We start from the raw sequence: 14,263 nt of genomic DNA on the forward strand, positions 1-14,263 counted from the left end.
ATATGTCTCTCTTCCTCTTCAGCATAAGTTTCTTCACCATGCCAAACATCCTTTGAGAATTAAAATATTCCATCTAAATATATTTTCTGGTTCAATATTTTAATCAATGAAAAATGCATATAATAACAGGTTTCTTTTCCCAGCTTTGCTTTTCCCATCTGATATGTCTGAAGCTACATAGATGATTGAGCATTTCAAAGGTATTGTATTTACAGTGAATAGTAGGATATGCCCGAGAGCTGGCTAGTTTATCTTTCAGGCTAGTAAAAAATAAATATGTTTACACTGCCACATGTCAATACCTAATAGTTTCTTGATTTTTATTTAAAAACACCATCCTCCCTATCACCTTCACTTTTCTATGGGGATTTTTATCTGTTTGTGTTTCTAAAATCCCTTATTTTTTCAATATATTCACTCTTTTAATGAAAATTAACAGAGCTGCATTCTGCAGTCTGGCTTCTGTATTCTGTATAGTTTGACCTGAAACAAAGACATAGGCAGCACAATAGCATTACAAGAAAGATTTTTCATGAGTTAAAAGTTTAATGATTGTCTGTTTTATGTAAGAGTCTCTGCTAAATACTAAGGAGAGTATGAAAAAGACATGGCACCTAACCTCAAGAAATTTTTAATCCAATAAAGGTTATATGATCCTACTTTCTAGCTTTCTAGATCCCAATGTTGAGGTTTCCCACTGTGATCAGAACAATATCTTAAGTACCTATCCCACATAGTCTGTGTTTGTTCTTCCTTATTTAACACTTAATGTGGGGGGGGCAGGGAGGATAGGGCAGGGGCAGGAAGTGAGGTATGACAATATTGGGAAGTCTTCAACTTTTTAAATGAGAGGGTTGATACACTTAAAAGGAATGGAAACTATTCTTCGACCTTTTTCTCCCTCAAATGGGTGACTAGAACACCAGCGTAGACAAAAATAAAAGAGATATGTAAGCTACAACTAAGTGAATCAATGTTTTTTCCCATACTGAATATCCTTTTCAACTTCAAAATGTTCTCTCCTTTCTATGTCAAAGGGAAACCAACTGTGCAAAGAAAAATACAGAAGTCAGAGATGAAATGTTGAGTTCAGCGACTAGACAGAAGGTCAATTTAGCCAGAATATAAATTGTGTAAGAAAAGAGAAATAATGTGCAATAACTATAAAACAACAGGCTAGAGGTAGATTGTCAAAGGATTTAAATGTCAAACAGAATTTGTGTTTTATATTAAAAGTAAAGTGAACCACTGAAGTAATATGCCATATTTGTGTTATAGGAAGGTTGTTTGCATAACTACAAAGAGGAAGAATTAGAGGGAAGAAAACATCATGTTGAAGTCCAATAGTGAGCCTATTGTGATAGTTTAAGAGAACTGAAGTTAGAGTAGGGGTCAAGTGAATGGATAAAAGTGAATGGATACTATAACTGTTATAAAGACATCTTTGTGTCTATCTGTTTACACATTTTTGCTTGATTCTTTTTATTTTTTGATAACATTTTATTTTTTCCAATTGCATATAAAAATAATTTTAAATACTTTTTAAAAAATTCAATTACAAATTCCCTCCCTTCCTTTTCCTTATCAAAGAGTAGATTGCTATAATCATTGACTACTGTGTCTTGTGTACCTAACTGTAGCAACAATTTGGCTAGCAGCAGCTGTTGGTGTATAAGACCAACAAGACCAGCAACAAGAGCTACCAGGTCAGGTTCTTCTTTGATTTGCTTTACTAAGGAAAGTAACTGTAAGGGGTTAACAATCTCACTTTAATCACACATGCAAATACAACTTATCTAGTTCAGGAGGAAAAGCAAGCAACCTGAACTTCAGAGCAAATACAAACAAATTACAAACATCAACAGACAGACCTTGTCTGATTCAAATCACAATTCATAGTTACCAGGAAAGCATCAACATCTGGGTTTACAAGCCAGGGGGCTCTTAACAACGACTACCCAGAGTCTCCACATCAACACTCCTCCATGAGTGAGAACCCTAGACAAAATGCTAACCTTTGAGTTTTTATATCCTGTTCAGGGCCAGAAGGATTCACACCTGATCAGCAAAAGGGTGTGAGTCTGAGGCTTTACACCTAGTTAGCTAAAGGGTGTGTGCCTGGAGCTTTGTGCCTGTGGCCAGAATGGCCTTTGTTTTCTTTGAGTGACTCAGTTTACCTCATTGGGCCTCGCTGGGTCTGCTGCTCCTCTTCTGGGACAGGAAGCCCAGACACCATGCCAGGAAGCAGAGAACTTCCTGTGTGATGAATCATGGGGCTGGCTGAGGGGAGGTGTTAACTCCAGAGCCATGCCCTGTTGGGTGTTAACTTAGTCTACGCTAGGGGGAGGGGCCAACTCAAGAGCCAATCGGCCCTGGTCATTCAGGCGGTGCTTGATGATGTCAAAAACTCTATAAGAGAGGAGAGGACAGCTTGAAGAGCTCTCTTTTTCCTTTTCCGGTTGGCCCGGCAGCGTGGGGAGCGTGACTCTGGGCCAGCCTTTGCTCTCGGGCAGAGCCCACATGTTGGTAACTATGAATTGTATTGGGTCTGTCTGTTGATATTTGTAATTTATTTGTATTTTGGTTTTGAGGTTCGGGGTGCTAGTTCTTTTCCCCCAAACTAAATGAATGTTCTGAACCTCAGGATGCTGGTTTTTTTCCCCTGAAGTATGTCTCTTGAGGCTTGTGTGTGTGCTCCCCTGAACTAACTGAATGCTAACTGAATGCTGGCGTTTTTCCCCTGAACTAAATGAATGTTGTCTGTATGCTAATTGAATGCTGGATTAAAGTAAGCTGTTCAACCCCTTCACCGTGCTTTCCTTGTTTAAGCAGATAAAAAGAACCTGTGCTTTCCCGGCATCCTGGCAGCCTCCTGGGTGCTGGCTCTCGGGGGGATCTTATGCCCCCACAGAAGCTGCTAGCTGGGTTGTTAAAACAGCACCTAGTAAGACTTAATCAAAGGCACTTAATTAATTTAGGGTTCTAAAACAGTAAAAAAAAGTCCCACCTTAATTACCAATACACTTACCTATTCCACTGATCCACCACTCTATTTCTTAGCCAGTACAAAGTAGTTTTGTGGACGGCTGCTTTATCATACAGTTTAAGATCTGGTATGGCTAGGCAATCTTCCTTAGCATTTCTTTTCATAATTCCCTTGATATTCTGGACCTTTTGTTCTTCCAGATGAATATTGTTATTATTTTATCCAGCTCTGTAAAATAATTTTTTGGTAGTTTGATTGGTATGTCACTAAGTAAATTAATTTAGGTAAAATAGTCATTTTTATTGTATTAGCTCACCTGCCCATGAGCAACTGATGCTTTTGCAATTATTTAGATCTGACTTTATTTGTGTGAAAAGTATTTCATAATTGTGTTCATATAGTCCCTGGTTTTGTTTTGGCAGGTAGACTTTCAAACAATTTATAATGTCTACAGTAATTTTAAATGGAGTTTCTCTTTCTATCTCTTTCTGTCAGGCTTTGTTAGTAATATATAGAAATGCAGATGATTTATGTAGGTTTATTTTATATCCTGCAACTTTGCTATTATTTCACGTAGGATTCTAAGATTCTCTAAGTGTACAATCATATTTTCTGCAAAGAACAATAGCTTATTTTCTTCTTTGCCTAATTACTTCAATTTCTTTTTCTTCTTTTATTGCCAAAGTTAACATTTCTGATACCATTTTGATTAAGAGTGGTGATAACGGACATCCTTGTTTCACCCTCGATCTTATTGGAAATGCATCTAGCTTATGCCCATTACCTAAAATGCTTGCTGATAGTTTTAGGTAGATGCTACTTATCATTTTAAGGAAGCCTCCATTTATTCCTATACTCTCCATTGTTTCAATAGGAATGGGTGTTGTATTTTGTCAAAAGCTTTTTCTGCATCTCTGGAGATAATCATATGGTTTCTGTAAGTTTTGTTGTCAATACCATCAATTATGCTGATAGTTTTTCTAATATTGAACCAGCCCTGTCCTCCTGGTATAAATCAAAGTGTATTATTTTCATATTAAGTTGCTGTAATCTTTTTGTTAATATTTTATTTAAAATTTTTGCATCTATATTCATTAGGGAAATTAGTCTATAATTTTCTTTCTCTGTTTTGGTTCTTCCCAGTTTAGGTATCAGTACCACATTTGTATTATAAAAAGTATTTGGTAGGACTCCACAAATTTTCCCAAATAGTCTATATAGTATTGGGATTAAATATTTTTTAAGTGTTTGATAGAATTTGCTTGTAAATCCATCTGGCCCTAGAGTTTTTTTCCTAAAAATTTCAATCATGGCTTATTCAATTTCTTTTTCTGAGATGAGGTTATTTAAATATTTTACTTCCTCTTCTGTCAGTCTGGGCAACTTATATTTTTGTAAATATTCATCCACTTCACTAAGATTGTCAAATTTATGGGCATATATTTGGGCAAAATAATTCCTAATTACTGTTTTTATGTCCTCTTCATTAGAGGTGAATTCACCTTTTTCATTTTTGATGATGATAATTTGGTTTTCTTCTTTCCTATTTTTAATCAAATTAACCAAAGGTTTATAAATTTTATTGTTTTTTTTTTCATAAAACCAGCTCTTAGTTTTATTTATTAGTTCTATAGTTTTCTTAATTATTTCAATTTTATTAATCTTTTCTTTGGTTTTCAGTATTTCTAATTTGGTATTTAATTGGGGATTTTCAATTTGTTTTCTTTTCTAGCTTTTTCACTTGCCTGCCCAATTCATTGCTCTCCTCTTTCTCTATTTTATTCATGTAAGCATCCCCTGTATTCATGTATGCATCCCATACATTTTGAAATGCAGTCTCATAATTGTCGTTCTTTTGAATGAAGTTATTGATTGTTTCTATTATTTGTCCTTTGACCTACTCATTCTTTAGGATTAGATTATTTCGTTTCCAATTAATTTTTAGTCTATCTTTCCATGGCTATTTATTCCATTTAATTTTTAATTGCATCCTGAGCTTAAAAAGATTCATTGACTATATCGGCCTTTCTGCACTGGACTGTGAGTTTTTTATGCCCTGGTACTTGGTCAATTTTTATGTAGGTGTCATGTACTGCTGAGAAAAATGTATATTCTTTTCTCTTCCTGTTCAGTTTTCTCCAGAGGTCTATCATATCTACCTTTTGTAAAATTCTATTCACCTCCTTGACTTCTTTCTTGTTTATTTTGTGGTTAGATTTATCAAATTCAGAGAGGGGGAGGCACAGTTTTTTCACTTTACTTCTCCTTTAAGAATTTGGATGCTATACCACTTGGTGCATATATGTTAAGATATTACTTCATTGTCTACAGTGCCTTTTAGCGGGACATAGTGTCTTTCCTTATCTCTTTTGATTAGATCTATTTTTGCTTTTGCTTTGTCTGAGACTAGGATTGCTACCCCTGCTTTTTTTTTTTTTTTTTACTTTAGCCGAAGCATAGTATATTCTACTCCAGCCCTTTACCTTCACCCTGTGTATATCCCTCTGTTTCAAATGTGTTTCTTGTAAACAACACGTTGTAAGATAATGGTTTTTAATCCATTCTGCTATTGATCTCTGTTTTATAGGAGAGTTCATCCCATTCACAGTTATGATTACTATGTCTTTCTCTTTATCCTATCCCCCCATGCTTTTTTTCTCCCCTCCGCTCCTCAAAAGAGTTTTGCTTTTGACCACCACTTCCCTCAATTTTCCCTCCCTTCTATCAGCCCCCCTCTCTTTTCTTTCTCTTTTCCCTTACTACTTCTTCTCTCCCTTCTAACCTCCCCCTTCTTTACCTTTTCCCCTCCTACTACCCATAGGACAAGTTAGATTTGTATACGTAACAGAGTATGTTATTCCCTCCTTGAATCAATCCCAATGATCAAATAATGCTCATCTCCCTCCCTTCTTTCCCTCTACTATAATACATTTTTGTGCCTTTTCATGTGATGTAGTTTACCCTTTTCTGCCTCCTCCTTTCCTCTTCTCCCATTACAATCCCTTCATACCTCTTAATTAGGGTTTTTTTTTATCATCGCATCAATTTATACCCACACCTTCTGTCTATATACATCTCTTTTAAATGTCATAATAAATATGCCATTCTCAAGATTAACAAGTATCTTCCTCCCATATAGAGATGTAAAGAATTTGCCCTAATTGAATAACAAGGTTTCTTTTCTTCTCTGTTTACCTTTTTATGTCTCTCTTGAGTCTTGTATTTGAAGATCAAATTTTCCATTAAGCTCTGGCCTTTTCATCAGGCACGTCTTGAAGTCCCTTATTTCATTGAATAGGCATCTCCTTGCCTGAAAGATTATGCCCAATTTTACTGAGTAGTTGACCCTTGGTTGTAGTCCAAGCTCCTTTGCCTTACAGAATATCATATTGTAATCCCTCTGACCTTTTAGTGCAGAAGCTGCAAGATCCTGTTTGATACTGACTGTAGTTCCACAGTATTTGAATTGTTTCTTTCTGGATGCTTGCAGTATTTTCTCCTTGACCTGATAATTCTGGAATTTGGCTACAGTATTCCTTGGAGTTTTCAGTTTGGGATCTCTTTCAGGAGATGATCAATGGATCTTTTCAATGACTATTTTACCCTCTGGTTCTAGGACCTTAGGGACATTTTACTTGATGATTTCTTGGAAGATACTGTCCAAACTCTTTTTTTCTTTTTTTTAAAACAGTTTTTAAATTTTATTTTACCAGAACACAAATACAAAATTAAGAAAAGAAACAAAAACATATCATAAACTTCAATATTGAGACTTGAATATAAAGTAAGAAAAAAAATCATTTCATGTACATAGCAGAACATAGGAGAGGATTCAAAATATGTAACAATAAATTTTTATTTCAAGAAAGCCTGTATGATAACACACCTTATGTTGAAAATTGTCCATCTTTTCTTTGCTTCCTTGTGTTTTCTTTTGTTCTCTGCTGTGCACTTTTTAACTTTCTTCTTTTTTCTCCTCCCCTCACTGATTCAGGAGGCAACAATACAATTTAGATATGTTTTGTGATATATATATATATATATATATATATATATATATATATATGTATACACATTCAGATATATACATACACTTATACATATATGCATGCATATATAGACATACTTTCCCAAACACACCTTACACCTGATCTGGTTTTTTTTGTTTGTACGTATCTTTTGTTTCCAATACCTCTTGCCTCCTCTACTTTACTTATATCCACTATATCACCTTCCTATTACTTGTCTACCCCACTCCTCCACCAACCACCCTGACCTCCTATTACTTGCCTTCCCCCCTCTAAGGATCCCTCCCCTATCCTCTCATTCCCATTAATCTAAACTCCCTTTACCTATTCTCTCATTCTTCCCTCTAAAAATCCCTCCATTATGCTAATCCCTCCCTTGTGCTTTCCCCATTCACTATACCCTTACTATTTTATTTCTTCTAAATTTAGAAGTTGTACTCTTCTAAATATATATGTATTGTTCTCTCTTAAACCCATTCCCGAGGTAAGTAGGTTACCAGAACTACCAGCCCTCCACCCCCATCTAAATACTCTGTATCCTTTTTTTCTTCTTGAACCACTTTTGTACAAAATAGTTACTCTTTTTAGGTGTTTCTAAATGATTTTACTTTTTGAATTCATATCATAGTCAGGTCTACCCCCTTCTTTCTTATGAACTCAAAAATTATTAATATGAATGTTAGACATACATTTTACATTTTATGTTATATAAAAGGTTAGCAGTCTGTTCTTATGAATCCCTTATAGTCAGTCTTTGGTACGTACTTTATATTTCTCTTGGTTCTTGTATGTCAAATCTTCTATTGAGTTGAGGATTTTTTTTAAAAGTCTTGAAAGTCTGAGGGTTTATCAAATGTACATTTTTTTTTCATTCAAGATAATACTGAATTTTGAAAGTTATGATATTTTCAGCTGGAGCCCCAGGTCTTTTGCTCTTTGATATATGATCCTTTAATGTCTCTGCAGCTAGGCCTTGTGTAATTCTAATTGTGGCACCATCATATTTAAATTGTTTTAATCTTGATGCTTTTAATATTTTATCTTTGAGCTGGGGGTTCCAGAATTTGACTATGATATTCCTATGAGTTTTTCTCATAGGATCTCTTTTAAGTGGTGTGCAAGGGATATTTTTCTATTTCTACTTCCCTGCCTTGTTCTAATGCTTCAGGGCAATTTTATTTAATTATTTTTTGTATTATTGTATCAAGATTCTTTTTTTGATCATAACTTTCAGTTACTCCAATTATTTTTATATTTTCTCTTCTGGATCTGTTCTCCAAATCTGTTGTTTTCTTATAAGATGTTCCACTTTCTCTTCTATTTTTTCATTATTCATGTTTTGTTTAATTATTTCTTGATCTCTTATAATTTCACTGGCTTCACTTTGCCCAATTCCAATTTTCAAGGTGTCATTTTCCTCCTTGAGATTCTGGATCTCCTTTTCTAATTAGTTGACTTTCCTTTCATAACCGTCTTGTTTTTCTTGGATTACTTTTAGTTTTTAGTTTGTTTGTGTTTTTAGTTTTTCCTCTATCTCTGTCATTTGATTTTTTATTGTGATTTTTTTTATTTTTTATCATTTTCATTTAATATTTTAGTTTTTAACATTAATTTCCACAAGATTTTGAGTTACAAATTGTCTCCCTATTTCTACCCCCCCCCCCATTCCAAGATGACATATATCCTGATTGCCCCATTCCCCAGTCAGCCCTCCCTTCTTTCACCCTACTCCTCCTCCATCCCCTTTCCCCTTACTTTCTTGTAGGGCAGGATAGATTTCTATGCCCCATTCTCCATACATCTTGCTTTCCCAGCTGTATGTGAAAAACAACTTTTTTTTAAGCATCTGCTTTTAAAACTTTAAGTTCCAAATTCTCTTCCTTCCCTCCCTACCCACCCTCCCTAGGAAGGCAATCAATTTAACATAGATCACACATGTATCATTATGTAAACAGTTCCACAATGCTCATGTTGTGAAAGACTGACTCTATTTCCTTCAATCCTATCGTGTCCCCCTTTATTCAGTTTTCTCCCTTGACCCTACCCCTTCTCAAAAGTGTTTGCTTTTGATTACCTATCTGCCCTCCCTTCTATCATACCCCCCTTTTTTATCACCTTCCCCTTCCTTTCCTGTGGAGTAAGATATGCTATTGTGTGTGTATGTTATTATCTGATGAGAGTAAGATTCACTCATTCCCCCGCACCTGCACCCTCTTCCCTTCCTACAAAACTGCTTTTTCTTGCCACTTTTATGTGAGATAATTTACCCCATTTTATCTCTCCCTTTCTCTCTCTCTCAATATATTCCTCTCTCATGCCTTAAATATATTTCATTTTTTTAGACATCATCTCTTCATATTGAACTCATCCTGTGCCCTCTGTCTATATTCCCTTCAACTCTCTTAATACTGAGAGATGTCTCATGAATTACACACATCATCTTTCCACGTAGGAATGTAAACATAATGGTTCAACTTTAGCAAGTCCCTTATGAATTCTCTTTCTTGTTTACCTTTTCATGCTTCTCTTGATTCTTGTATTTGAAAGTCAAATTTTCTATTCAGCTCTGGTCTTTGATCCCTTAATGTAGAAGCTGCTAGATCTTATGTTATTCTGGTTGTGTATCCACAATACTCAAATTTTTTTCTTTCTGGCTGTTTGAATTATTTTCTCCTTGACCTGGAAACTCTAGAATTTGCCAGCATTATTCCTAGGAGTTTTCTTTTGGGGATCTTTTTCAAGAGGTGATGAGTGGATTCTTTCAATTTCTATTTTACCCTCTGGTTCTAGAATATCAGGGCAGTTCTCCTTGATAATTTCTTGAGAGATGATATCTAGGCTCTTTTTTTGATCATGGCTTTCAGGTAGTCCAATAATTTTTAAATTCTCTCTCCTGGATCTATTTTCCAGGTCAGTGGTTTCTCCAATGAGATATATCACATTGTCTGCCATTTTTTTCATTTCTTTGGTTATGTTTTATAATATCTTGATTTCTCATAAAGTCACTAGCTTCCATTTGCTCCGATCTAATTTTTAAGGTAGTATTTTCTTCAGTGATCTTTTGGACCTCCTTTTCCATTTGGCTAATTCTGCCTTTCAAGGCATTCCTCTCCTCATTGGCTTTTTGGAGCTCTTTTGCCATTTGAGTTTGTGTTTGAAAGTCAAATTTTCTATTCAGCTCTGGTCTTTGATCCCTTAATGTAGAAGCTGCTAGATCTTATGTTATTCTGGTTGTGTATCCACAATACTCAAATTTTTTTCTTTCTGGCTGTTTGAATTATTTTCTCCTTGACCTGGAAACTCTAGAATTTGCCAGCATTATTCCTAGGAGTTTTCTTTTGGGGATCTTTTTCAAGAGGTGATGAGTGGATTCTTTCAATTTCTATTTTACCCTCTGGTTCTAGGATATCAGGGCAGTTCTCCTTGATAATTTCTTGAGAGATGATATCTAGGCTCTTTTTTTGATCATGGCTTTCAGGTAGTCCAATAATTTTTAAATTCTCTCTCCTGGATCTATTTTCCAGGTCAGTGGTTTCTCCAATGAGATATATCACATTGTCTGCCATTTTTTTCATTTCTTTGGTTATGTTTTATAATATCTTGATTTCTCATAAAGTCACTAGCTTCCATTTGCTCCGATCTAATTTTTAAGGTAGTATTTTCTTCAGTGGTCTTTTGGACCTCCTTTTCCATTTGGCTAATTCTGCCTTTCAAGGCATTCCTCTCCTCATTGGCTTTTTGGAGCTCTTTTGCCATTTGAGTTTGTGTTTGAAAGTCAAATTTTCTATTCAGCTCTGGTCTTTTCACTGAGAAAGCTTAAAAGTCCTCTATTTTATTGAAAATCCATATTTTGCCTTGGAGCATGATACTCAGTTTTGCTGGGTAGCTGATTCTTGGTTTTAATTCTACCTCCATTGACCTCTGGAATATCGTATTCCAAGCCCTTCGATCTCTTAATGTAGAGGCTGCCAGATCTTGGGTTATTCTGATTGTGTTTCCACAATACTCAAATTGTTTCTTTCTGGCTGCTTGCAGTATTTTCTCCTTGATCTGGGAGCTCTGGAATTTGGCGACAACATTCCTGGGAGATTTCTTTTTGGGATCTATTTGAGGAGGCGATTGATGGATTCTTTCAATTTCTATTTTGCCCTGTGGCTCTAGAATATCAGGGCAGTTCTCCTTGATAATTTCTTGAAAGATGATATCTAGGCTCTTTTTTTGATCATGGCTTTCAGGTAGTCCAATAATTCATAAATTATCTCTCCTGGATCTATCCTCCAGGTCAGTTTTTTTTTTCCAATGACATATTTTACATTTTCTTTTATTTTTTCATTCTTTAGATTTTTTTCACTGATTCTTGATGCCTCATAGAGTCATTAGCTTCTACTTGCCCAATTCTAATTTTTAAAGGATTCTTTTCTTCAGTTAGCCTTTGTACCTCCTTTTCCATTTGGCCATTTTTTTTTCCTTTTAAGGGGTTCTTTTCTCCAGTTAGGATTTGAACTTCCTTGTCCATTTGGACAATTTTACTTTTTTTTTTTTTAGTTGAGTCAAGCTTTTTATTTAATGTTACAAAAAATTATCTAGTCAAACAGACCAAAGTCCATGTCATCATCGGACTCCTTGGATTCTTCCTTTTTTGCTTCCTCTTTCTTCTTCTCCTCAGCTGGGGCAGCTGTGCTAGCAGGAGCAGCCCCTCCATCAGGGGCAGCACCACCAGCTGCTGGGGCAGGTCCACCAACTCCCACATTGCAGATGAGGCTTGCAATGTTTACATTGGACAGGGCCTTTGCAAATAATCCAGGCCAGAATGGTTCAACATTTACACCTGCTGCTTTAATGAGGGCATTGATTTTATCCTCCGTGACCGTAACCTCATCGTCATGAAGGATGAGGGCGGAGTAGATGCAAGCGAGCTCGGAGACGGCCATTTCAGCGGATGGACGAGGAGACTTGTTTGTAGTGGTGCTAGTCGCCGGCTGAAGTGAGGGGTCACCCCAATGCGGCCTTAGCTTCCGAAGAAGAACCGAGCACCTTACAGACAACTGAAGAGAGACAATTTTACTTTTTAAAGATTTGCTTTCTTCAGTGATTTTTTTTTTCATTTTGTCCATTCCATTTTTAAATTGGTTACTTTTTCTTCTACCTCTCTGAGTTGGCTTTTAAAATTCTCCTTGAGCTATTCAAAGAATGCTTTTTGGGCTTCAGACCAGTTCATATTCCTTTTTGAGGTTTCAGATGTGAGTATAGTATCAATGCTGTCCTCTTCTGAATTCATATTTTGATCTTCTCTGTCCCTATAGTAAGATTCTATGGTCTTTGCCTTTTTAGTTTGCTTCTTGTTCATTGTTATTGCCTTTTTCCTGGCTTTTAAAGAGGATCTCTGCTTCTAGGGCACAGAGGGCTCTGTCCCAAGATTCTTGTGCTGGGGTCTAGGGGCGTGGTTACTGGCTTTGTGTGCTGTGGCCTCTGGTTCCATCAGCTAGAAGTTGAATACTGCTGCAGCTCACCTGGTGCTGAGCTGGAGCTATCTGGTGTGTGCTGAGGCCAGTTGAAATCTTTCTGAGTTTCCCTGGAATTGCCCTGAAGCTTGTGGTATGAGGTGTGGGGCAGAGGTGGCCTGGCTACTGGAGGTCCCCTCCTCATCTAGGGCTGCACTAGAGCATAGGCTTTGAAGCTGGTCGATGTCATCCATGATGGTGTCTGCCAGTTCCCCTGGCTGGGTAAAGGCACACCTGGGGTCCCGGTATTGGCTCTTACCAGCTCCACTGCCCTGGGGCTCAGGATCACTGCTGGTTTACTGAGGTGGGCCTTGCTGGATGCCTCTGATGCTGTCCTTGTCCCATTCAGCTGCAGCAAGAGGGACCCTTCCCGTCAGTCTCCCTAGCCTCCCAAGTTAAAAGACTACTGTACTCTGTCTGCTGACTTCCCTATTCCAGTATTTTTTCTGGGGCAATATTCCCTGGGATTTTCAAGGTGAACAAGTGGGTGTAGGGTCAGAGTACTTACAGTTTACTCTGCCATCTTGGCTCCTAGAAGTTCAAGTAGGTTACTTTCGAACATTTAGTCTGTGGGCTGATAGCCCCAGGAGTAGTTGCTATTGCTGCCATAGGCCCTGTGCTTCTATAGCACCCAGCCCTGAGAGACCCCTGTCCTGCACTGAGAGGTTTGGGAATCACCACTGCTGCAAGGCCAGCTCTCACTTAGCTATGATTGTGTGTGGATCAGCGTGCTCTGTACTCTCCCAGCACGGTGCAACAGATCCTTCCTGTCAACCTTCTAGACTCTCCTGGGCAGGAAATCTGCCACACTCTGTCACCCAGTTAACATTCTAGTGCAATTTTGAATAATGGTGATAATAGTGGTGATAATGGGCATCCCTGCTTCACCCCTGATATTACTGGAAAGCCTTCTAGCTTATCCCCATGACAGATAATACTTGCTAATGGTTTTAGATGTTACTTATTTTAAGGAAAGTTCCACTTATTCCTACACTCTCTAGTGTTTTTAATCAGAATGGGTCCTGTATTTTGTCAAAAACTTTTTCTGCATCTGTTAAGAATAATAATGTGACTTTTGTTAATTTTGTTATTGATTTAGTCAGTTATACTGATAGTTTTTTCTAATACTGAATGAGTCCTGCATTCTTGGTATAAATTCCACTTGTTCATAGTATATGAACCTTGTGGGATAATGCTGTAATCTCCTTGTTTGCATTTTATTTAAAATTTTTGCATCAATTTTCAGTAGAAAAATTGGTCTATAGTTTTCTTTCTCTGTTTTGGATCAAGCAAGAACTTTATCTTTTTTCTTTTATTCATTAATTCATTTTTAAACAGATAAGCAATTAATGAGAATTTTTTTTAAAAAAAGCAAATATTTGGTTGTACTAAGTAAAGATGTTATGTTTAATTTTACAGAGCAATCTACAATCAAAAGAGTTAAATCAAAGTAGGTTGCGAGTTATGGCTTTTCAAAAGAAACTGAGGAAATCATAAACTGTGGATATTACATGTGAAGTTGTTTTGTTTTACCAGAGAAAAGTAACAGTGTTATATTGACTTTTGTTAAACGTGTGTGTCAAAAAAGTGGACAATATAAACTGTTTGTGCATGTTCTAATCTCCTAAAGCCTCACAATCATCATGTCATTTCATAATCTGTACCCCTCATAGATCAGATAATGTAACAACATTTTCTCTTCTTCTCTTTTGCTATCTCTGGCCCTTTGGAAAGTAAAGTATCTATGT

At 36.5% G+C, this 14,263-nt stretch overlaps 1 protein-coding gene across 1 annotated transcript; it reads right to left on the reverse strand.

Annotated features, from left to right (window-relative positions):
• Window positions 1–11,560: 11,560 nt before the first annotated feature.
• On the reverse strand, window positions 11,561–12,063 carry LOC118858150 (60S acidic ribosomal protein P1-like). The gene has a single exon (XM_036768609.1). It carries the CDS (start codon window positions 11,943–11,945, stop codon window positions 11,598–11,600), a length of 348 nt encoding a protein of 115 aa, XP_036624504.1. The 5' UTR covers window positions 11,946–12,063; the 3' UTR covers window positions 11,561–11,597.
• Between the last annotated feature and the right edge of the window lie 2,200 nt (window positions 12,064–14,263).

Source organism: Trichosurus vulpecula, chromosome 7, assembly GCF_011100635.1.
Source record: "Trichosurus vulpecula isolate mTriVul1 chromosome 7, mTriVul1.pri, whole genome shotgun sequence".
NCBI lineage: Eukaryota > Metazoa > Chordata > Mammalia > Diprotodontia > Phalangeridae > Trichosurus > Trichosurus vulpecula.

Coding starts and splice junctions, on each gene's coding strand:
- LOC118858150 (XM_036768609.1), bottom strand. CDS start 11,945: ATGGCCGTCTCCGAGCTCGCTTGCATCTACTCCGCCCTCATCCTTCAT.